This window comes from Manacus vitellinus, unplaced genomic scaffold, assembly GCF_001715985.3.
Source record: "Manacus vitellinus isolate BGI_N305 unplaced genomic scaffold, ASM171598v3 scaffold_18_pilon, whole genome shotgun sequence".
Taxonomy (NCBI): Eukaryota; Metazoa; Chordata; class Aves; order Passeriformes; family Pipridae; genus Manacus; species Manacus vitellinus.
In genome coordinates, this window is record NW_021939324.1 from 2353307 (window position 1) to 2378395 (window position 25089).

Consider the following 25089-nt stretch of genomic DNA (forward strand, 5'->3'; position numbering starts at 1 on the left):
ACATGTAACAATGTAAAAAGTAGTTTATCTCTCTCAGGTCATGCTTAGCACAGCTATAAAAGTCAGTTTCCACCAACATTAGATGTGTCCAATCAAATATATTTCCCACGAAATTAAGGCAAGAATCAGAGAATCATTTAGCTTGGAAAAGACCTTTTAGATGGAGTCCGACTGTAAGAGACATGGACGAAAGAATCAAAAGAATTAGAAAGTCCTGGCTCCTGTGTGTGATCCATAATCCTCTTGCATGAAAATACTTCCAGTAGCAGTTCCCCCCTGTGCCAGCCACCAGAACAAGCAGGGAAGGCTGCCTTTGCCTGCACAGGCCCTGCAGTGCCTGAGTAAACCACTGTGACCAGCTGGGATTCTACTTGGAGGTTTATTAGCACAAGCAGACTATATATACCACATCTTGTCTTATACTCATGTTTGCCCTCTCAAAATATTAATGCCTCCAATGCTTACAATGAGAAACCACCAAACACTCTAAATGGTACCAACCAGGGAGGACCAGCACTGCACCACGCCTTTCCACCCCAGGGGCAAGCAGCAACACTCAAGCACTGTCCCATTCCATTGCCTTGCTGGCAGTGTGCTTGGTGGCTGCAGCCTCCCTGTGCTCCAAACTAAATCTGTGGCTGCAGTGGACCAAAGCCTGCTGGCTTCCCCATAGCACCCCACCATCCCTGGTGCCAGGCAGAGCAGACCTGTGGGGAAACACTGGCTGAGATTTCACAGTTTGCTGCAGCAGCACTCCCCCAAATATTGGAAAGGCATCAAACACTGTTCCTGGCAGGTGCCTGCTCCTGTGGCACATACCCACCAGTCAGCCCAGCCCCCCAGAGGAGCTGCCTGGACAGAGCAGTCTGGGAATTTTGCTGCCTGGATGTCAGGGCAGAGCCTGGGCATGGCCCTGGCAGTGGGTTAACACCCAGCAAGTGCAAGGCCCTCCATCCATGAGTTCGGTTTTTCTCTTTTCCTTGTTTTTTTCATATGCAGGGGAAGGGATGCTTGCAGGAAGCACAACACCTACAAGAGGTGTCTTCCTACACCTCTCCCTGGGGCCATTCCAACCACAGCAGCCCTGCTGCACCCACTCAGTGTCATCACTATCCTTATACTATCTACTATAGCTGATCTGCTTGGAATCCCCTTTGGTGTTCATGTTTCACTGACAACTGTCTAAATGCCTGGGTGCACCTGTGAGCCCCTCTGGGTGCACACCAGGGGACAGCACGGCCTCCTTGGTGTTTCACCACTCACCCCTGATATTCCAGGGATATTTTAATTCAGTGGTTTTTTACAAGGCTGGGGGGGGAGCAAGGGAAGGGGAGGGGGTGGGAAATGAGAGACGCAAAGAAACAAAAGATACAGAAAGGATTTATGTCCATGCTTTTCAGTATGGACAAGGCAGTACCTAACCCTCCGGTTATTCATGTACCTGTCCTGCCTCCTGTTCCCCTGAGATGTTCTAAGGCATAGCTTTGAAGAAGGTTGTTTGGACACATTAAAATAAAGGGAGCACCTGCCCAGTCCCTCCTGTCCTACACATTCAGCAATTATAGTCTGGCATCCAAAGCCAGGTTTGAGTTCCCCTAGGATCCAAAAATGATGGTTTCAGCTTCCACATTTGCACACCTGGTGCTACAACCGTCTCTTACTTTGCAGTAACTCATCTTGTGAATCTATATGAGCACATATTTCTGTGAAGAAAAATCAATTCTTTTTCTTACATCTGCAGATATGCAACACCACAGCTTTGGCTTGCTTCTTCTAGAAACATTTCCAAGTATGTGAAAGGAGTGAAATTACAGGTAACCCTTCTGACTGCTGGCTTTTATGAACCAAAAGTAGAAGAAATCACCCAATCGCCTAGAGGGAAATGAGGATGCAGGATTTAAAGAAGAGGGACTGAAAATACATCACTTGGTCTTTGTTCTTAATTGCATAGTGCACAGTTGAAGCAAATAAGGGGAAACTTGTGTTGGAGTAAGTGGCAGGGAGGTGCAGCAGGCAAATGCGTTAAAGCCCTGAAGTGGGGGTGAGTCTCCCTTAGGAAGCATTCAGTGAGAAGCAGCCAGTTACCATCTCCAGGTCCCTGAGAGTTTGCACCCTGTTGGGAGGATCAGTACGCAGCTGTGGATCCAGAAGAAAGAGCAGGTGAAATTCAGTGGCGAAAACCGGAAGGCAGTGAAATCAACACAGCAAAGGGAGCAGTTAAGAATGCTATGAATATTCCATAAAAATTGTATTCGTTCCTGTCAGCCATTGTTACAGCTGATACCATCCTACACATCAGCAGTGCCTATGGGCTGAGATAACATTTTTTGTGCTCTGACTGTAACACGTATTATTGCAGTGTGAGATGCTGATAAGCTGTGTCGAACCCCATTAACCTTCACATGAGAAATCAGGAGAACTTTACACCCCATGGTGCCCATCAGCAGGCACATCCTTCCCAAATTTCAGGTTTCCCCAAGTCTTAAATTGTGCTAACTTGATCTTGTGAAAGTGCACTAAGCTTCCTCACCTGGCAATAATGCTCACATTATTTCACTGATCCTGTGATATAAAGATTTTCCCTTACTCCAAGCACCACCCACAAATGAGGTATTCACAGGCACCAGTGTCTCCTCAGCCACTGACAGGCCCACTCTCCATCCTGGTGGTGGTTTCCAACAAAACAAATCAGTCTGTTTCTGTAAGTAGAGTGGTTGGCTCATGACACTGATATGTTAAGAGGTGGACAAACATGAGTTTGGTGAACAAACAGAATATCTAGTGGACTCCAATGGTCTCCTCATGCAATTGGGTTGGTAGTGAATTCCCAAGTCCTTTTGCATCAGTGTCAGGTGCTAATGACAGTGCTCCCAGGAAGGAAAAACCTAGTGAGAAAATCAGGTATGTAAAAAAAAGGCAAAAAACTGCCTGTGGGGTGTTTCCTGGAGTTCATGCAACAAGATGATATTGACCCCTTTGGGTGTCATAAAACTATCCATCATCTTTAAACTTGACTTCAGAGTGCTCAGCCAGGACTTCAAACCTCTGAACACATCACTTTTGAAAATGTTATACTGAGTGAGATGCACCCTTTGCAGAGAGGCCAGGCAAAGCATCAGTGTCTTAGGAGGGCCAGGGGCCAGCAGGGACCCTGAGCAGTTTGTCTGTCCCACCAGCTTAGCACACTGACCAGCATAGGCTGTCTGTCTGCAAAGCCCCTCTGTCCTTCTGCTCTTTAAGCTTCAAAGCTACTGAAGCTCTTTAGACTCAGATATTGAATCATTACTTTAAGAAAGCCAAAAGACTGGAGCTTTGTCAATATGGAAAGAAAATTTTAAAAAGCATTTGTGCCCCTGCCTTGCAGAAGTTGATCAAAACCTCTCCAGCACTGGGGAGGGAGAACTTCAGCGTTTCTTGCTCAAGTGTCTGCAACTTGAAAGCTGCTGTCTAGTCAGCCTGTGAAAAGAACTTTCCAGAGAATACCTAGAAGCTGCTTATTTTGTTTTGAAAATATATTAAAAATAAATGCTTCTGTTGCACCAAGAAGGAATGGTTTTTTATTCTGAAGTGGTTTGTTTTGTATTTCATTTAAACAAAATGTTCTAAATGATGGATTTGAAATTAATATTTACCTCATTTAGTAAAGGAAAGTTTGATGCTTTGGGCTTCATTTTCATTGTGCTATGAAAAAAAAAAAGCAACATTTTGGGGCTTTCCCAGGAAAAGGAATATTGAATTTCAACCAGATGTGGTTAAAATCTCAATTGTTATAGTCTCAAGTATATGAATTGCAGAGCTTTGCCTGTATCTTTATGAACAATGATTTTTTTAATTCCATTTTTCCTGCAGTTAACAAAGATTAGTGAGCTAGGAGAAGAGGCTAGGGAAGAGTCTAATTTGTTGCTTCTTAATGGTACAGATGTAAAACATTATCTAGATCCCTATTTACAGCTAATAGCAAGATAACATACCCGAGAGACAAATCATAGGCTCTGTAAAGTGCATGATAGCTCCGAAACACAGCACCCCACAGCATTCAGCAAATAACAAAGGCTTGCAAAGGTATTATTAAGTTTATTGTTAGAGAGTAATGATGATGTGAATGGACACAGGACTATAAATAATATAATTTCATGAAAGGCTGCCAAGACAAAAAATTGAAACCAGCACCTTTGCAGCACGACCACAGAAGCAAACAGGGGTGAAGCCCTGCAGAGGGTGATGGAGGAGGGTCTTGGACCAGCTGCTGTGGAAGCTGGTGGGAGGGTGCTCAACCATTCCAGTGACCCCTGCTAAAAGGAAAAAAAACATGGTCTGAAATGCCATTTGTTTGCCTTCAATTCTTCTTCCCAGGCTTTTGCCAGGGTTGCAGTTTCCCTGAAGGGGAATATTCCTTTGTTCCTGAAGTGTCTGCTGGACTGGTATGAGATGCCAGGGTGGAATGGCTCCAGGCATGCTGAGGTGGGTTGGTGGTACCCAAAACCAGGCAGCACAGCTTCAGTAGGGCTGAAGGTTTTCAGCTTTGATAAGGGAAAAAAATCGTGATTTTTTTTACATTTCCTGCTGAAAGCAGTCTCATTTGCCAGACTAGAGTACTTTCCTCTGGTGTTATTTTGTGGCAGAGCAGGAAACCGGCCTTGCTGATAATTCAGGAACATGAGCCTCTGCCTGTGTTTCATGCAGCACTTCCCTCTGGCCCTGCAATGCTCTACACAGTGTGATAAATCCCAAGAAATAGTCATGTAATATCCTCGTTTTCTTCCAGGGTTACTTCAGGACTCTCACTGCTAGCAACCTGGGAAATTGTCTTGAACAACAGTACCCTGTACATCCCTTGCCATAAACATCCAAGAAATGAGCCCACTGTAGGGACATGGGTGAAGGCTGCACTGTCCCTTGTGACTGCTCTCTTGGAGCAGATTTAACCTGAAAAGAGTTGTTGCATTGGAATACACTGTTATTTGCCAGACTTATCACCCTGGGAGAGTTACTGTATAGTTAAATATGAAAACAGCATTTAATAGGGGGAATATACAGATGGTCAAACCTACTTTACACTCATTAGGAGCTGAAGTGAAGTTTAAGGGGAAGGATGAACTTTTAATGATGCTGTCAGATGGCAGGTAAAGAAAATAACTTTTCTGGTAAGAGGAAAATTATCACTATTGGCCAAAAGTTTCTGCTTAAAACAAGTTTCACAGGACTTTTTCCAGCCATGGGTATGGGCAAGGAACAAACTGTTCACCTACTTGCTGTCTCACTTTTCCCTCATTTTAAGTGGCCACAGGATTTTCAGGCACTATGGCTCATACATAATATGATGCAATATTACTTTTCTGGGACTGGCAACAAGAGAGTGACTTGGCCAAAGAGATTTTAAATTATTCTTAAACTGCAGCATTTCTATCCCCATGCCACTTAGCATCACTGTAACATTTGCCTGCCATCTTCTACCCCTTTATCTTACTACTCATACACATGTACACATGTTGAGGATCCTGTTAGCATCTGTGGAAGGAAAGGTATGAAAAAAAATTAAAATATCTCTTGTTACAAGACAAAATTTGATATTTTTTCCCTCACACAGGGCAAAGGGTGAGAAATATTGTGTTGGTACATGACTGAGAGAGAAGGAAAACAGCGGAAGAATGATGTGGGACAGTCAATCCTGCCTGTGATTTTTGGAGGCTCTCAGCTGCAAGGATTTTTTTTTTTTGTTTACTGGGATTAACAAATAGCTCTGCAATCTTACTCTGAACCACTCAAATAGCAGAGTCCTCTTCTTTGAATAATATCTCAGCCACAGCTCCACATCGTGCTTAAAGACCTCCATTGTTTTGTGATGCCTTAAAAATTAGTAACAGCAACAAAACTGGCAGGAGGTGCTGGTGGGTGTTGTCTGGCTCCCTGCCACCCAGAGCCTCACAGCTAGGGCAGTGACAACACCCCACGGCTCACGCCACCCCAGCAAATCATGCTTTGGGGAGAAATTAATGCTCATTTTAGACCACCACTTTAAATCACCTAAAGCGAACATAGCAGCTTTCCTCCTCTGCAGTCCTGGGCTTTTGTGGCAGAAACAAGTAAAGAACTGACCTTTTGTCATTTCAGCACATTTGGATATTACCCCTCTGTGGATGAGGATGTGCTGGGTGCACTATTTCCAGCTGTCTTTGCAGCCCCACCATCATTCCTCTGGGTGATTGCACAGAGCCTGAGCACAGGACACTGACCTCCTTCTGCCGTAATGCAGGTAACCACATTACCCAGCAGGGATGACAGTGCTGATTTATTCAGCAAACACAGTTATAATTTTTCATTTTCCACCCTAAAGGTTCACTGTAAGACTCCAGCTGTATTTGTTTTTATTATTGAAGGCTTCACCTACGAATAGGGGTGGTGAAATAAGAGCTTGCTTCATCTTCTCTGGTGCCCAGTAATTATAAAGGTGAATGGCTGCTGCTGGGTTTCATTTTCCAAAGTTCTTTTAAACTGTGAAGCACCATGCGAATGTACAAAGTTTGGAGTGGTAAGTGGCAAAAAAGTCACGGGAAAGCCCTTCTCTTCCTGCTCTCTTTCTTTACTGGATTTTTATAGAACCTCTCAAATTAAATACAGTTTTTAGATTTCAGATTATGTTATTATTAGGTTATTTCTAGACTTTAGTGCAACCCTTCTCAATATTTGAAAGCCACATGCTTAAAACATTTACTGTGTACTCAGTGATGGAAGTCCACACCTGGGAGCAGTAATTCTGGGATCCTTAGGCCACAAGCTCACTAAATTAATACATGTTTAGAAGTTAATGCTTAACTAGCTAAATTTGCTCTGGGCAACCTCCACGCACACTTTCCCCATGCCCCAGCTGGAGCATCATGCTGTACATATTGTCATATTGTCTGGTACTAAGAACTGGTCTCCCTTTGGGTTAAAATTGTCAGGTACTGACAAAATTTGTTATGTCAGGAGAGCTGTTCTGTGTACGATAGCCTTCAGATGTGCACATCCAAGCCAGGGTTTAGGACTAACCATCCCTGGAAAGAGATGCAAAATCTCTGCAGAACAGGTTGAAGTGTCTCCCCTTGTCAGGCAGCTCTACCCAGCATCCATCAGACTCAGAGATGGGGATTAGCAGTCATGGGGAGATTGTCAGACCAGCAGCAGCATTGCATGGCACTTCCCAGCTTTCCTGCCACACCATCCCCTGGACAGCAGTGTGTCCTGCACACACTGCAAACAGATTTCCTGGCAGCTGTCAGGTCCTGCCTGGACATGCTCTGTTGGAGCCAAAAAGCCCTCTCAGGTCAGGATGCTTGTTGTTGGCCTTCTTCGGGCCTTTGCCTCTAACCTCATGCTCCTCAAGGTGCCCCTGGAGGTCCCCAATCACACACTTAGATCTGATTAAAGATATACTTAAACAATGTGTGCTCTTGTAGAGATCACCCAAAAGAGGATTTTGCTGCCCCAGGACCAGTAATGCCATGACACGATGCTGCTGCTCCCTGGTCCCTCTATCCCTTCCATCTCCACTGTGAAAATAATCTACTGCACAATTAAAATCCCTGTGGAAAAAAGGTCTCAGGTTGATGCCTTCCCAGAGGGGCTGTTTAGCAAATGGCCAGACAGCTTGTTAGGTAGAGATATACATAGGGGTGATTTGTATAATTAATTACCACTCATGACCTGTCCACTTTTGAAGTGAAACTATTGGTGATCATTCCCATCTCAGTTTCTCTGTGGCAATACAGATTACCTCAGGTTATCCCCATTGCAGGATGGAGATTTTTTTCAGACTGTATGAGTTTTGCAACTCCAGACCCAAAGTGGTCTGAGGCTTTCTTTGTAACTATCACCCCACTGGCATACCAGCAATGACTTTCCTGCACAACTAAGGGAAAGTACTTTGGAAATTATAAATTGGTTTTTGCAAGGCTGTGGTTTATTTTATATTGATCTGCAGCCTCTTCTCCTCATTGCAGCAGTTAACATGTCCTAAAAATGCTGAATTGCTCTTAATGAGAACATGGTTATGCTGCTGCAGACTAATTTCACCATCCTTCAGTTTTATAGCTAGCAGATTTATGTAGTTGGCTTTTTTTTTTCTTTTTCCTTTTCCAGGCTGAAGGTTGTCTGAAGAAGAGTCTGAAAATGTAAGTATTAATGAATACACCAGCAGAAAATCAGCAATACCAGTTTGTAATCCTGAAGAAGTATTAGCAAGACCATGAGAAGCATCCCCTGATGGACCTGCCTTGATGGACCTGCCAGCAGTTCTGCCAGGCAGGGCAGAAAAGTGGTTTTGTACCATTTCAGTCCCAGATCTCAGCCCTGCCTCCTGCCCCAACCAAGTCCTGAGCCATTCTCAGCCAAGCCAGACAGATGTGGAGCTACAGCCCTGTCCCCCAACGCTGTATAAGCACAGCCCATACGATGAGCATCCAGCGTCTGAGGAGAACCTTGCCCAAGCCTGGTGTCTTCCTCCTTGCCCCAGTGGGCACTGCAGCCAGGAGAACGCCCAGGGCTTGGGTAGCCAAGCCTCCAGCTCTTCGCTCAGATGCATCCACTTCACAGGAGTTCATTATTTTAATTTTTCAAACAGAGCCTCCACGTGATCTCCAAGACTAAATAAAATGAAAAACAAAGAGAAGAACATATCATGCATCTATTTATTTTAATTTTTTTTTTGGCAGGAGATGCATGAGTAGCAGTGCATTAGAAACAGGCCAGCAAGCCAGAGGTGCTGATGCCCAGCAGTAGCTCTGTAAGACCATTCCCCAGCACCGTCTCTGCCCATGCTGTCCACTCTGCTCCTCTGGTCTTGCTTCCCCCACTGGCTCTGCGGAACAAACACACACTTCTACTTGCACTCCTTCATACAAGAATGAGCCCAGGCAAGCAGGAAAACTGGTGAAATTTGAGCAGTCTGCCTTGGGCAGAGGGAGCTACTCTTTTAGGATTAGCACGGTGCCAGAAAGAGAAAAGCATAGGTGCTTTTACTGGTGCAGGGTTTTATTGGGACAAATCCAAAAAGGAAGTAGACAGAAATAACTGGAATGCCAGTGTGTCTGATTATTGCTTTGAAGTTTGTATTTTTAGGAATATTTATTGGACAAGACAGCTTTGTCAGTGATAGCTTTGCACAGCTTGCCTTATTTTTGGACAAATCTGAGTGCTAGTGTTAATTGCTCATACAGTCAGATTTTCCAAAGGGGCGAGGGAAGCACGATTTTGCAGGATATGGGCATCAGATCCAATTCATAGTCTTTATTCACTCACTGCCTAGACAGAAGAGATTAAATTTGTCCTAGAATTAATATATACTTCAGGTAGTACTAAGATGCTGTTTCTGTGGTTTGCCTTTGTTTTTTGGGTGTAACAGATAAGTTTGCTTTTCACATTGATTTTGTTTAGTTTATGCAAACTAATTCTCCTCCTGGATGCAATCCCTGCTCTTTTTGAAACATTTTTCCTGCACTTACAGATTTCACTTCCTTTTTCTACCTATGTATTATGAACTTTTCAGCAACAGAATCAAAGGGAATATTTAGGAACTTATCCAAACAAAGTAACTGACACAGGCACCTGCAAGAGAATTTGATTCATTTAGGCAATCTAATCTTAAAAGGAAAAATCCCACTTTGTACTGTGCCGAGGTGGCATGGACTTCTTCCATGCTCTCACTTCTTCTAAATATGTACATATACATGTGAACCAGGCTCAGCAAGTTTTCACAACACAAACACAATAGTTACTTTTAACTTTTCCTGGAGCCTCAAAATCTGATGTTATGTAAATATATAGAGAAAAGTAATTTCTTCCCCACCCTGGCATTTCCGAAGTTCTTCCCTTAAAGCTGCCACATATCCTGTGGTGTAGGTATATCCAGAGCCGACCTCTGGTGTACAGCAGCAGATGGATATGGGAAGAAGAGGGGCTCAGAGTACTGCTGTGCACCACAGAAATTATGTCCTTGTTGTGTTGTCTCCCAGGTACTTGTGACCCTCAAACTTCCTCACTGGTGGGGCAGGATGAGGAGTAGAAAAGGCCTTGTCTCTGTGCAATCACTACTCAGTAATAAGGGAGATATCCCCATGTTAGCAACACTGTTTAGCACAAATGCAAAGCACAGCCCCATACGAGCTACTGTGAAGAAAATTAACTCTATCCTGGCCCAAACCAGCACAACAGACAACAACAGAACTTACACAAGATACCACAAAACTGCTCGGATATGCCTGTAAACAAATTGCTCGTCTTGTCAGAGGAAAACTTAACCTTCCACATTTGTGTGATTGGATTTCAGAGCTGCAAGACTGGTGTTTCATCTCAGTGGTTTTGGCACTTACCTCGTAGCCCCCTTCACAGGGGTGAGAGACTGTTGGATTTTGACCACACATATAAATTACTGAAGTGTTTCATTTCAGAGCAAATCATCAGGGTTTTTTTATGACACTAAACATTTTTCTTCACATTTATCAACCTGTTCTCTGATGATACTGAAGAGAAAATGATTCTATGACATATTTACTCATGACCTTATGACAGGTATGGAAGGATAACCCCACTATCCACAGACAAGCATTTTCATCCCTTTGCAATCATGTACTTTATTATCCACTAGGTGGTTAATGGAATTTGTCTTCATGTGTCATCTAGTACTATTTTCAGAGAGCAGCCACGCGCTAACATCAATGATTAACATCTCAAATGCGATCAGTTCTACAGCAGTTTTAATCAAAAGGTAAAAAAAATCACTTCTCTAAGGACTACATATGCAGTCCATTATTTAACTTGATTGAAAAACAAGTCATTTTGAAAATGAATGTGATAATTATGCTTGAGATTGACCCAACAGATGCATCAGCCAGAAGAGAGAATGTGGAGAATCCAGCTGTTAGCTGAGTTTTGAGCTTCATTATTTCTGTTTATCAAACCCATCCACATTCAACCAAGACCTTGATGTTCTGGTATGTGCTGAGGTGTGACATGCTGGTGTGAACATGAGCTAATATCTTACTGCTCCTAATAGCAGAATAGAACACCATGAGAAATGGTAACAATAGACAAAACCTGAGATTTTACATCTTTACTTTATTGATTGTTTTGCAAATACAAGAAGGACTTTGATGTTTAACTTGCAGAGTTTACAGTACAACTACATTTTCTAGAATATTTCCTTTTTCTTTTTTTTTTGCATTTTCATGGAAAAAAATCAATAAAATATAAAGTGAAATAAGTCCAATGTGATAATACAGCAGAATCATCATCTTCTTCAGGACAAAGAGTATCAACTTGTCTCATGAAGTGCTGTCAAGGAGGGAATGATTTCAGTGATGTCCCAATAAACCTTCATCCCTGCAACACCAATCATTGCAACTACTGCTCAGAGTATACCTTACCTATGAACCACATCTGCGTCCACAGAGAGGGAAATGCTTAGGAGTGCTTTAATTTCTAATCCTGTTTGACAAGTGAGTTAAAAAAGTGGATTCAGAGCTTGTCACAATTAGCTTGTGCGGACAGATGACATTTTCATAACAATACCAATATTCTACCACATCTATTGTCCTCAAGATAAAAAAATTCCTGTGTGACATCTGTACCTTGTTTCCTGTTGCTACAGCATCGCTGCTGTATAAGGAGAGAGCCTGTTCTCCTTTTATCCCCAATTTTCAGCACCATATACTTCTTCTCTCTTGCATTAACACTGATACAAATAAGACACAGAGCTCAAATGTACAGCATGTTCGACAGTCTACAAGTACTCTTGCACACTCTTGATCAAGTGTGATCCCCAAGTTGAAGAGGAAAAGATAATCTCTTGCACAGATCTTAGTTTCTTATACCTCACAACATCCCTGTGAGGTAGGAAGAAAAACATCCCCTTTTCCAGCAACAGGAGACAAGGCAGAGAACACAGCAGACATTCCACAAGGCAGTAAGTGGAGAACCAGAAAAGCTGAAAATCAGGAGTTCTTGGCTCCTAATTCTTTGATTCAGAAACCAAGGTATTAAACTCCCAGACATTACCAGGTCATTAGTCTTTTTATAGCCATATGTTAACGATAACAATGGCTTCTGTGCGTGTGCCAGCAAAGCATAGCTCTATGGCAGAAGCAGAGCACACCTGATCCTGCCCTCAGACACTTCTCCTGTACTTTACAAACATAAGTAAATGTTTGCTATAATTAACTAATCAGTCCTACAACTAATGTAGCAATAGATCAACATTTCATGTATAGATTTCTTAAAGAACTTGTTCACATCTATTTAAATGTTTGTGTTCTTTGGTTTTTTGGGGTTTTTTTGTTGGGTTATTTTTTCCTTTTGGAGAAGTTAATAGTAACTCCCTTCCCCTGTATAATAGTTTTTATACTCCTCCCCGAAACCAGAATCCATTCTGAGTACTGTCTATGAGAAGTCTGAGTGAAGATGAATGAAATCTCCTTCAGGGATGATACCTATCCCCTCAGAGTAGCTCTTCACCCATCTCTGGCCCTGAAGGAAAGGACAGGCACCTTTTGCTGTGTACAGCACCACAAGGGTCAGAATTGTCACTGAACTGTCTGTATGGATTGGGGAAGAGAACTCTGGGCTGCTCTACCCAAAAGCAAAACTGTTTATACCGAGCTAAAATAGTCAGGTTTTATTATATACAGATTTTTAATCTGTAAAACCTCTGTAAGCAGAACTTCAGTCCACCTCTATAGCAACAGAAATGGCCAAACTTTTAAGAAAATAACTTGTTTGGAATGAGTAACACAGGGAATACATCTAAACAGAGAAAACATGAAAATTAACATGCTGGGTTAAGGAATACTGGAGCACTCTGATAAATGTAGGTTCAAGTCTTCAATGCAAATTACCTATTGACCAAATCACTGGTATATGTTGATCATGACATCAGCACTAGTCTTTGTACGACATAAGTCTTTCCCACGGGCTCAGCATCAGGTCTTTCCTACAAGTTCAGGCTGTACAAGAGCCTACCACCCATTAGCAGCCACAAGTTCAACTCATAGAGCTTATACTACTGGAGCACTTCTGTACTGACATAATGGTGTTTACAAAGGCATTTTGTTTATTTCTTTCTAGGATGAAGGATAACCTGTTACGGTATTGACAAGAGTTTGTCAAAGAATTGTTTAGGGTAAGTGCAACTATACAAAATAGTATCTCCAATCAAAACAGTTTTACTGCTATAAAACCTGTGTGTGGATCAAGGCAAATTCTGTAGCTGTTCCATGAAAAAGAAGGATTTCTTATTTTAGAATGGAAATAAAACAGTACAAAGGTTAGTACAGGAGCTAAATGTCGCAAGATTTTCCTATCTGATTCCCGAGACCTGTTTTATATTCCTTCCACAACTCACATGGATTATGGTGAATCCTTCATTCAGCCAGTATTAGAATGCCCTTCTATGTCATGTCCCAACACTGCTTATTACATGTATGATAGGCATTATGTACACTTTGTGTATCTACATTTTACATGCTTTTCAGTCACTTAATATGTTCCAGTCCTGATGTCAAACATTATATCAGGGATTATTTTAACTGAAGTGTTTTAAGTGCTCCTACTTATACAAATGACAGAAATGACAGAAACCATTATGCTCGGAGAAAACACTATATTTTAGTAAATGTTGATTTCTAGTCAGTTCATGCTCTGTATAATAAAGACATACTGTGCTGATTTGGTATGTGAGATTCAATGCTGTCATGTCACCTATTTGCAAAAATAACAAAATATAAAAATAATTTTATAATTAACAACAGGGAAAAAAAACCCTTCACCAAACAGCAGAACCACTCTGAGATAATGTCTTTTCATTTTGATTGTCTTATGGCATTTATTCTAGTTATTATAAATTTGGCTTACAAATTCTTTAGATTTTTCTGATGCCTTGATTGGGAAGTGGTGCAGATTTAATGCTTTTACTCTTAACTATCCATATTCCCTTCTTAAGAATCTTCAAGGTGTCCGCAACCTTCTCTTTCCCTGTTTCTCCGTGTAACACTGGAAGGACAGACCTCACTCCAGAAACAATATTCATTTGCCTTTGACTGGTATCTGGGGAGAAGCATTACATCTGGAGAGTAAGAGTAGTTAACGTGGGAAATTGTGCAGCTACCAGTTGTCTGCATGGGGATGGAGCCTTTTTAATCTTCCTCCTTCACACCAGCCCCATTCTAGTTTGTATGATCAAAATATAAAGGGTCACAGTTGGACTTTGGGAAGTGTAGGCTTCCTAATACCAAAAGACGCACACCGTGGAAGCAGCAGATACATTTAGTTATTTCCACCAGTGTAAATAGTTTTATCACAGACTGATTAAAAGGCTCAGGAAAAGGAAAGTCCATATTCCTGATGTCTCTCTACAGATACATACACTTGTTATAGATGACTCCAGAAAAAAACCCCCACACCTTTACAGGAGAACGGACATGATAAGTGCCACAGTTCCAGAGCAACAGATATCAGGATAAGCAGAGGCAATCATAAGTTTTGCATGGCTGTTTTCTAATTCTGCGTAAAAAACATAGTATCTGGCAGACAGACTACAAGGCTTTTTTTTTTTTTTACAATCGTCATTAACATTTTAGTATAATAGGATTCAAAACTTAGGGAATATATTCACCCTTCCATTAAAATTGGTAATGTTATGAAAGCAGAATACAATTTAGGTTTATAGTCAAAGCCTGAGCTTAACTATCTGGAAACTACTTACAAAACCCTTAAAAAATAAGAAAAGGAAAAAAAAAAGTAGAACTGCAAAACAGTCACCGATTTCTCCCATTTGGAAACAAGCCTTCTGAGAAGTTAAGCCCAGTCTGTATTTCGCATTTAAATCTGCCTCATTGGTATTAATTTTGGCGAAACCTGGCAGAAAGGAGGGAAAAAAACACAGCAGTTGGCACACAGATAAGATATAGCAGCACAACCCACCATTCACTCCCACCTCTACCAACTATGTACCATTGAAGACTACAGACACTGTATTTATTTAAACTGAAGTATGTCCAGTATTTCAGAAATAAACACTCCCATAACTAAATTTTCTGATGCAAGAATACAACTGATGTGTGGTATCAGCACCTAGCCTCCCAACTTCATTTATTTTGAGATGGGTTACTGATGTAAAAATGCAAGCAGATTAAACCTGGGCAGTTGAAACCGCACTTGCCTCCTGCAGTCTTACGTGGCTTTCAATGCCATGAACAGCAGTAGGAGAGTTCAATGCAGATGGACAATGCTTGATGATAATACAGTAGAATACTTCTAATTGTTCCTATTTTGTAAAATTTTCCGTCTTCCATTCACATTCAATTTTACTTGATTGATGATTGTATAGTATAATAATTTTAATTTTACTTTTTAAAAAAAACTTGCCTTTTTCCATTCACATTAATTTTTGTGTGAGGACACATTTATGTATTCTAGTCTTTTAATTACCTATACTCAAAAAATCAGTTACTGATACTATAAATGTAGAGCAAACCAAGAATAAAACACAGTGAGCCTAAACAGGAAGCTGAAGAAGGAAAGAATGTGTAAATAGGAACAATACAGAAAAGACCTTTCAGAGTATGAGTGGTTAACATTTGGTTGAACTCTGACTGCAGGTCTACAGAAATACCGTGACGAATAGGTCTCCACAGAAGATCCAAGCCCCTTTAATTATCTCCTGTTCCCAGCCCTATTTAAATAGGTGCCCCAGGATGAAGAGCAAAAATAACTCATGTGATCTTGCTTGTTCAGGATGAAAAACAGTTCCACGGACAATCTGTCTCCTAGTTGATTAATGTGTCCCATGGAAACCTCACCTACTGCATCCTTCTGCCTCCTTAACCCATCTTTTTCAGTTAAAAGTACTAATGACACTAACCCATGAAAGAATGATATAAGGGCCTTTTCAAGCATTAAAGCCTCTTTCTTTTAGAAGTACAGGGTTGTATTTTCTGTACCAGTCATTTCTGCTATCTTTCCTCCAGCCAGTATGTGTCATCATTTATTACCTTATGAGAGTAGCCACAGAGGAAAGCTTAGTTCACGAAGAATGTGTTTACATATCAAATGCTAATGAAATGTTTTCAATGGATGGCAACCATTCATTGATTTTTTCAAAGTTGTGTGTGAACTAGGATAATAAAGAGATCTAAAAGGTACAAGTGTAGAAGAGAAACTCCCTGAGTGCATCAGCATTCCTGGGTTAGTTCCAGAAATGTTTCAATGTTTCAGAGTGCAAGTTCTGATGTGCCTTGCATAATTTAGGCCTATTTCTGCCTCCACCAGGGATGGTTCCATTGAGGTAAAGGTAAAAGCTGGAGGATGAAGATAGAACCACCAAGAACTGTATTCTGCAAATGACAAAAGGCAACTACTGGAGGAGATTACTCTTTTTCTAATGTTGCAGATTTCGGTGCCATCAAAACATCAAGTGCTTCACATCTGATGAGCATATTATGTTAAATGTAATGTCTGCCCATCTGATGCTAACAGCTGTCATTTGTGTGTATCACACTCTGCTTCAGAAAGGGTCTGGGGCCCATGAGTGTGATGTGTCACAATGCCTGCTGAAGGTAATGGAGGTGACAAGAGCTCAGCATCACTCAGAACTGGACCAAAACTGGACCCAAATTGTTTGCTCTACATAACATGTGATTAAATAAGCAGAAAAATGCAAGTGTAACACAAGTTTGTGCTTAGAAAACAACAAGTACTCAAATCTGAAATGCGGAAAGCCTCCTGAGTCCACTGCTTTAAATCCTAGTACTGCAGTCAATTCAGTGTCGCACTGTGCTAAGAGCACAGCTTTTGGTAAGGACTGAAGGTCCTTAATGTAGACTGTTTCACAGTGCACAGAGTGGATACTTTCTTACAGCACCTCCTAAGCAACATTCTCATTATTTCACCTATGGGAAGAACATCTTATCTTGGAAGCTTCAAAATACTTTGCTTATGTTGTACAGGTGTACAGGGAGAAGTTTGCCTGGGCAGCCCAGTACATGGCCTTTGAACTGGTAAGAAGACAGAGCCTCACAGATTCCCTGCAATTCAAGCCTGTTGACTGTCGGATTTCCAAACCCTAACTATACTTTTCAACTCTGTGCTCATTTAATTGTTTTTCTATGTAGCAAATGTTCTTTCAGGGCCTGATTCTGAATAATGCTGAGTCTTAATAAGTTGGTAACCTTGACCAGTGTGCAAAAGCAAGTTATTGATCCAAATGTAAAAAGAGACCCTAAAAAAAAAAGTTAGCATATTTGTTAAAAGTTGCTTACCTCATTAAATTAATAAAAGTTGCTTTTCTTATTAACTCCTATTTTGTATTTAATTTCAGATAAAATCAAAAAAATCCATCATCATATATATATATATATATGTATATATGATACAAAAGTCATAAAAACACAACATCCATTTAAAAATCAAGTCAATCCTGCAACAGCCTCAAAAGAAAATGTTTCTCAAAGGAAAATGTAATTCCAGAAAATAAAACCAATATCCTGTACCATTTTGTACTCAATTGGACAGTCACTTTCTTTTTAAACATAAATAATTTATTTTTGAACATTCTTTTTAAACATTTCTATTTAAGCATCTGCCTTGACAGATGCTTTTCCTATTCTCCACACTATCTTTCAAGAACATTTTGTAAAACTGATGTTTTACATTAAGAAAAAAAAAAGGCGGGGAGAGGGGGGAGATTTTAGACTTATCTTGATTATTTTTATAATGAAATAGATCTGCAAAAGTATGTCCTATCATGGTTTCATCAATGGTATAAGCCAGTACAAGCCCAAACAGATTGCCCGCCAAGGTGATCTACATGCTAGGCTACAGCAAATCTGATTTAAGCATACAAGATAAGCCAACATTTTGTTTTCACAGCACAGTAAAATTGAGGGTGAATTGTTCATGTTTTATATGAGCCAGTCTATAATGAAGATTGTTAAGTTTAAATCATGTTTCCTTTGACATTTTGTTGTTGCAAATGTTCTTTAGGAGATGTTTTTCCAAGTAAGCAGGCTGTGAAAATGGGACTGTATAATCAAATGTGACACAAATAAGGCCATGCAGACTATGAAGTTCTCCTCTGCAAATAGGAGTAGTCTGCATGGGGTGAGGTAGTTATATACAAAGCTACAGTAACCCCTTAAAATCTCATTTCTAGTGAACCTACAGAGATATTTGTTTTAGTTCAGATCATTCACTGCATCCACTGAAAAAAGCTGCTAGAAAAAGAGGTGAACTCTTCATTTTTCCCCAATTAGTTCTGTTTCAAACTAGGCAAATATGATCCTGCTTTTACTGTGGCAATACAGTATCACTAAAGCTCCTGTCACCCATATAAAACCAAGACGTCTCATTCAGTGAACATAAATAATCACAAGCACAAGACCTACTGTTGCCAGAAAGCCTGAGGCAGAGTCTTGAAACATGGAATAAAGGACCAAGAATGCTGCTTTCTGAATAAATGCCTATCACAATGCTCAAATCTTTATTTTCTGAGCTTCAAAACTAAGTGAAGGACATACCATTGTTTGGTATAGATGAAAACTGGGCCATCAAGGGTCCAGTATTATACAACAGTAACCCAGTCTTGCTGTCAAAGATTTCAACAGATTTGGTAAGGATTTCAATGAGAGGAGGACTTGGACACTGTGGTCTGGAAACACGCTTTAGAGGAGGGGTGACAAAAAAAGGGAGGGAGGGAGGGAGGGAGGGAAGGAGGGAGAAAGAAAAGAATGAAGGAAGGAAGGAAGGAAGGGAAGAGTGAGCTAGTGTGCTTCCATGCCACAAGTTTAACAAACAAATCAGCGGTTCATGCTTTCCATCCGCAGTGCTGTAGAGATTTCAAGCACTTTTGTAATGACTCACCTGTATGTCACACTGACTCCTGTGCATACTTTGGCAGAGGTACACACTTTGCAAACATGCCTTACTTTGAAAGCATTTATGTAAGCCACCTGCTTTCAAGGAAAGTACCTGTAGATGCATAAGCCAAGCAGCATCTACATTTTTCATGCCCACAGGTGCTTTAGTGCAACTCATGATTTCATGCCTGACTACGGCAGCCCTGCGGAGCAGACTGTGCTCTCTGGACAGCAAGGAAACTGTGCCTGTGGAGTGTCCCTTACTGATCCTAGTAAGACATATCCCAGGGACCCAGACAGTGGATTGCTCCAATACTTTTCATCAACTGCTAACTTCAGGCTACATTAAGTATTTGAAATTTATACCAGTCCTTTGTAACACTTCCAGAAAAGCAGCAAGGAACTTGCTGGGTGGTGCTACTCTTTTCTTTGGACCTAACAGTCTTGCCCTATCACACCTGCTGCAAAGCTTTACCTCATAGCCCATCGTTTTACACTTCGCACTTCTCTCTCTGAATTTTTGGTTGCTTTTGTCCTCATTGCCTTGAGCACAGGCTTCTGGCCTTTACTTTGGGAAAAACACATTTAATTGAATACATATATATTGGTCACCTGAACAAAAAAAAAGCCCCAGATCCTTCCAAACAAACAGGTTTTGAAAAAATAAGGGCTAGTGTGTTCCAAAAACAGAGGTCCTTTCCTGTAGTTTACATCTATGCAAATGCTTACTAAACATCATGCCTTCAAATTCATTATGAAGTTACTCCCCAAATTAAATACAAAAGAACAAAACAAAGTGACTGATTGCAATAGTTACAAACCTACAAAGTTCATTTTTAATTTTAGATGCTAGCTGTTTGACAGATTGATCAGTGCAAGAAAAAGATGTCCTGACATTATCAAAGTTTTAAAAAATTGATAATTTTTTCCTAGATCAAAGTCAGAAGCTGAATAATTTCTTTTGCACACAGAATTGCTGAATATGGAAGTTTGTTTCCACTTTAAATTAAAAAATAATAATGACTTTACCTGGAAAATTAGTAACCTACCAAAGTGATTCTGTAGCAGCTTTCTGCACTCTGCAGTTGCAGACCAATTGTCTTTAATCAAAATTTTTTCTCAGATAAATTAAGCTATTTTCAGCAGTGAATAGCTCTTTATTTAAAATTTTCTAAAGAAAAACATACACTATCATATTTAGTTATCAGAAATGCCCTCTTATGGACACAGAAAATGAATGGAATTTCACAGGCTCATTGCTCTGAAAGTTTTACTTACTACCAACAGTATGCTCAAAGCCTTATTAAGAAACCCTTTCACATACTGAATGCTCTGCAGTCTTTCAGTTATGTTCTATTGCTCTGCCATGAAACTCTGCATAGAAGAAGAGTACTTCGTTTCACTACTAAATTTTCCCCAACTATTTTTACAGCAGCATTTGCATAGTCATACTTGCTGTCTTTGCCAAAGGAGGGCTGAACTGCCCCAAAAGACTTCACAAAACAAAAGAAAAAAATTTGTGATGTTCATGCAGGGGAAGGCCATGAAGAAACTATATTATCAACCATACATGCATTCAGTTACACCCTAGTGTGCTACAGCTTTCCATTAATAATCCATTTTTGTGTTTGTAAATGAGACAAGAATAAATGTCAAAAGGTAGGGGTTTTCTGAATTAATGCAGAGCATAAGTTCCATTCATAGAAGACAAAGGGAGAGACAAAGCAAAGATATCAATGGTAGGACAGTTCACTGACTGGCACTACTAACACAGAGTGGACGCATGTCACTCCTGTTGAGAAGACTTACAACTCCACCTAAAGACAGCATGGAAACTTAGCAACATACACTTAGGTAAACTGACTTATACAGTGGAAAAATAAATATTCATGCACTTCTCCAAAATGATCAACTCCCTCTTCAAAGCATAAAAGTTTCCTTTCCACTTGTCCTTTTAGTCATTTCTCCATCTCTCCTGGTTTTCCTAGCTTCTGATGCTTCTGATGCTTCTGACATAATCACACTAGATTAGCCTTAAATTACGTTTTTATTGTAAATCCCACAGGCAATCTATTCAGTCCTCACCTATAAAGAAGAAACTTACTTCATCTACAAGTCTTCACGTGATGAACACTTGTGGAGAATATTTGTTTTGACTCCAGACTAACTATATAGGTTTGTAAAATTACTTACTGCAAAGTCACAGCCAGTGCTTTTCTTGATATCATTCACTGTCAGTCCTTCCCAGATTTCTATGAGAGTCAGTCCCTTCTTCTTGTCCACATCAAACACCGCCTACAAAGATCCAAAAGCACAAAATTTTTTTTTTTATTACCAAAGCAGCAAACAGGGATGTAACTGGTAATATTGTACAAAACAGTGTGCTGAAGTAGGTAGCATTCCCTCAATAACAAAAGATGTCACTATCAATTGGTTTCACTTTTCTGACTGATCAATAAAGATTTCTGCTACATTTTTTTGAATCTGAAAGAATTTAAAATACTATATGTGTTAGTTTTGTGGGACAAATGTACAACTGTTTATCCCTGCAGGAAATGAGGACCATGCCTGCCACTCCCATTTGGTGAGAATGGGAAGTTCAAAGGAAAGCGCTGAAACATTCTTTGCTGCAAGACAATGCCCAGCAAGAGACCATGAAAGAAACAGGAAAAGTGAACATCTCCCTCATTGTTTTATTTAATTTTAAGGCCAGTAGAGAGTACAGATCACCTTTGTCTCATTGTAAGTTTCTCCTACAGTTACTGCACACCCAGTGCAAATGCTAGTATTTTCAGAAGCTAGCAATGAACAACATTTCTTGCTGTATGTTCAATAGAAAGCCTGGGCGGAAATGGCTGAAGGAGCAAAGTTCCTGATGTCTTCATAAGATATGCAATCCAATTCTGAGACTTACAAGCACATCACATAAAAACATCTGTAAAACAATGTGCACTTTAATAGTGCCTACCAGAGGGAGATACGCAGGTTGCAAGCTAGTTGCCAGGGAAACCATAAGGTTTAAAGTAATTTTCCTTAAAAATAAAAGTTCAGTACCAGAAGACCAGTGAAAATTGAACTTGAAATAAAAGTTCAGTCTTAAGCTCATCACAGAAATGTACTGAAGACTAGCTGTCCTCTGGGCACATGAGACCACTTTATGGGACTAAAAAATGACAGCTCCTCTAAGTCTTAAAAGAGAAGCTGGTCATAAAGGAACATGCACACTAGGATGCTACTGTGGTAACAGAATTTGCAACATTATCTAAATGCCGTTGTACATTTGTGTCATCTCCCAATAAAGCCACAAGATCTGGCAACTGATGAATCTTAAGAGAAATTTTGCTTATTGTTTATTTTATATCAGTTTTTGTTCCCTCTCATTTTCTTTGTACCTTATATTTGTATGTGGCCAGTGAGTAGAGGACTGGAAAAAACTTCCATATTTTATTTTTCCTTAATTTGTGAAGAAAAATCCTTTAAATGTAGCGATATACCACTGAGAAAGCAAATTCTACATCAGCACCTTTGATGCATTCTACTTGGCACGATAGATGGCTCACAGAGGGACTACTTCAAGTCCTTAAAAATGTAAACACTGATAATAAAAGGAGTATGATTACAGCAAAAACCTTAAGTCACTGATCCTTTGCTGAAAAGACCCACTAATGTACTTTGAGAAGCAACAATATCAGATGCTCATATATACTTGCACAGGAGAATAAATTGCTTCACTAACGGAATCAAGTAAGAACAAAAGACTTCAAGTTCTGCTACAGCTACAGGTATATCTGAAACAGTCTGTAGTACACACCAAGAAAGATGCCGATTGTCTAATTTATATGTGCTCCGCTGGGGGAAAACAAAAAAAAATCAAAAAACAAACAAACAAAAAAAAAGCCAACAAAAAACTCCCACACACACAAAAAAACCCCAAACCAAAAACAAAACAAAAACAAAAAGAAGAAAAACACAAACAAACAAACAAAAAAACCCAAACAAAAACCACAAAAAAACCCACAAGCAAGCAAACAAACAAACAAACAAAACCCCAAAACAAACAAAACCCCCCCAGGGAAAAAAAAAAAAACAAACAAAAAACCAAAAAAACACCCCCCCCCCAAAATAATAAAACAACCAAAAAACCCCAAGCTGTGATTACAGCTGTACTTGAGGATTTGCATCTCACAGCAGATTTTCAGGAATACTTTGGGAAAAATAAAGAGATACACACTTTTCATGCCTGTCATACATGGTATCTTTGTTCTGAAAGTGTCTAAGGGTACAGTTCAGCATGCAACATTCATAGCTTTAAAAGGAAAAATATGAGCCCCAAGACCTTTGGACCTGAGCTCCAAGGGTGTCTTTTCCCTCCAGTGGCAACAGATACTAAACATATTCTTCATTTTTACTAAGCTTTACTACTTTCATTTCGGATGGAGGAGGAATTTGTTAGCAAGGATTCAAGAAAAGTACTTTACCTTCTCTGTAATGATGCGGTCAACACATTGTTTCCCAGTAAGTGGCAAGCTGCATTTTTCCAAGATTTTGTGGACATTGCCCTGTGTTTAATAATATAGAGACAAACAAAAATTTTCAAAAACAACACAACTTACTCAGAATTCAAATACATACACGAAAACCACAGCTGTAGTCATTCTGTGTTATTGAAACATTCAATATATTCAGAACACTCTTCGAATTCACTCCTATGGCAGACTACATCTCTGGCAATTTGGGACAGTTATTACTTAAATCCTACATAGAGGAAGATGACCAATAAGAATCTTACTGTACCACTGAGTGGACTCCTAAGTTTAGAAGTTCTGCATACTGCTGCTTAATAATCTGCCCTTCCTGCTGCAATGTGAGGACAAGAAATACATGGGACCTCACCGATGACACATGAAAGAAAAAAATTAGGGAATAACATTATGGGAAACATATTTCTCTGTCTTATACTTTATCACAAACAATATGTGCAGAATCAGCCATAAACAGAGGCACCTCAGACCCCCAGGGCTCAAATGCAAAGTTATGCTTTGCAAATAGTAAATACAGTTTCTTTACCCACACTGAATTCCCATTCCCTCTATCTCTCCAGGAAAGTCCAAAAGCAGACTGAGAGATGAGTGCAATATGCTCATCCTGAAGTGTTGGCTGAAGTTACATTATCTCTGTTTTAGACAGAACAAATTAGCACGTAGTAGAAAACATGATTTACTTAAAAGCATTTTCTTTTCAGGGGCATCAAATGTCAGCTAATCTAAATCCTGGGAAAAATATTACTTCATGAGAAGACATAGCTTCTGATATGAAGCTGGACAGGTAAGGTTTGGGTGGTGGGTTTTTGGGGGTGATCTCCATCTTTTTTTAATTTCCTTTTTTTCTTTTTTTCTTCCTTCTTTTAGTAAGAGTTCACAAATGGCTTTAGAACCTACTAAATTAATGTAGGCTTCAAGAGCTCTGAATGGATATAAAAAAAATAGATTGCTACATTTTTCATCAGTATTTGTGTTTTACAGAGGTACCATTAAGTGCACATTTCTCCCATTATCCCATCCTTTTATTTTTTTCTCTAATTATCAATTTTCAGTTCAGAACTCTCAGAGTGTAACATGTCTCATTTAACCATCTAAATGCAATACTCAAAAAATTTACCATCACCACTTTGCCTTAAGGCTTAATATAAACTCAGGAACCACCTTGCAGCCAGTTTGACTCCCGAGCGAAAACAAGATAAGCAATCCATGTGCTTTTGAATATATCTTTTTTCTGTGAAGAACTATTTCTTCATTCTAGTTACTTTCAATTGATCTACTTATATCCTGTCCCTCTTGAGGACATTCTTATGCACTTTGTCTAAGAGCCAAGACTAATCTGTGCTATTCATAAATCTTCGGAAACATATCAGATACACTTTTCAGCCCTATGAAATGAAGTGTCTCTTTCTGGGACCTAATTGAGATTTAAATGCATGGACTTGCAGAGGTGGCAGCTTGAATGGTTCCTGTGTCCCTGATAACTGATACATTTGAGCTTCTTAACACCTGAGCTGAAGAATATTGTATTACCAGTTGGCACTGAAGATGACACGCATTTCCTGATCTTTTCAAAGGCTGGATTCAATGATCTTAGAGGCCTTTTCCAACCAAAACGATTCTGTGACTTTTGGAAGACATCCATCAGGTAGGATGTAAGAATAGCAATC

General features: G+C 40.0%; 1 protein-coding gene across 1 annotated transcript in view; it reads right to left on the bottom strand.

Annotated features, from left to right (window-relative positions):
• Positions 1–11071: 11071 nt before the first annotated feature.
• OXCT1 (3-oxoacid CoA-transferase 1) overlaps positions 11072–25089 on the bottom strand; it is an 87290-nt gene continuing 73272 nt past the window's right edge. The window contains exons 16-18 of the mRNA XM_029959034.1: positions 23360–23440; positions 21075–21176; positions 11072–14883 (exon numbers count right to left, since the gene is read on the bottom strand). Coding sequence (XP_029814894.1) covers positions 14848–14883; positions 21075–21176; positions 23360–23440 — 219 coding nt within the window. The 3' untranslated portion in view covers positions 11072–14847. The remainder of the gene's footprint in view (positions 14884–21074; positions 21177–23359; positions 23441–25089) is intronic.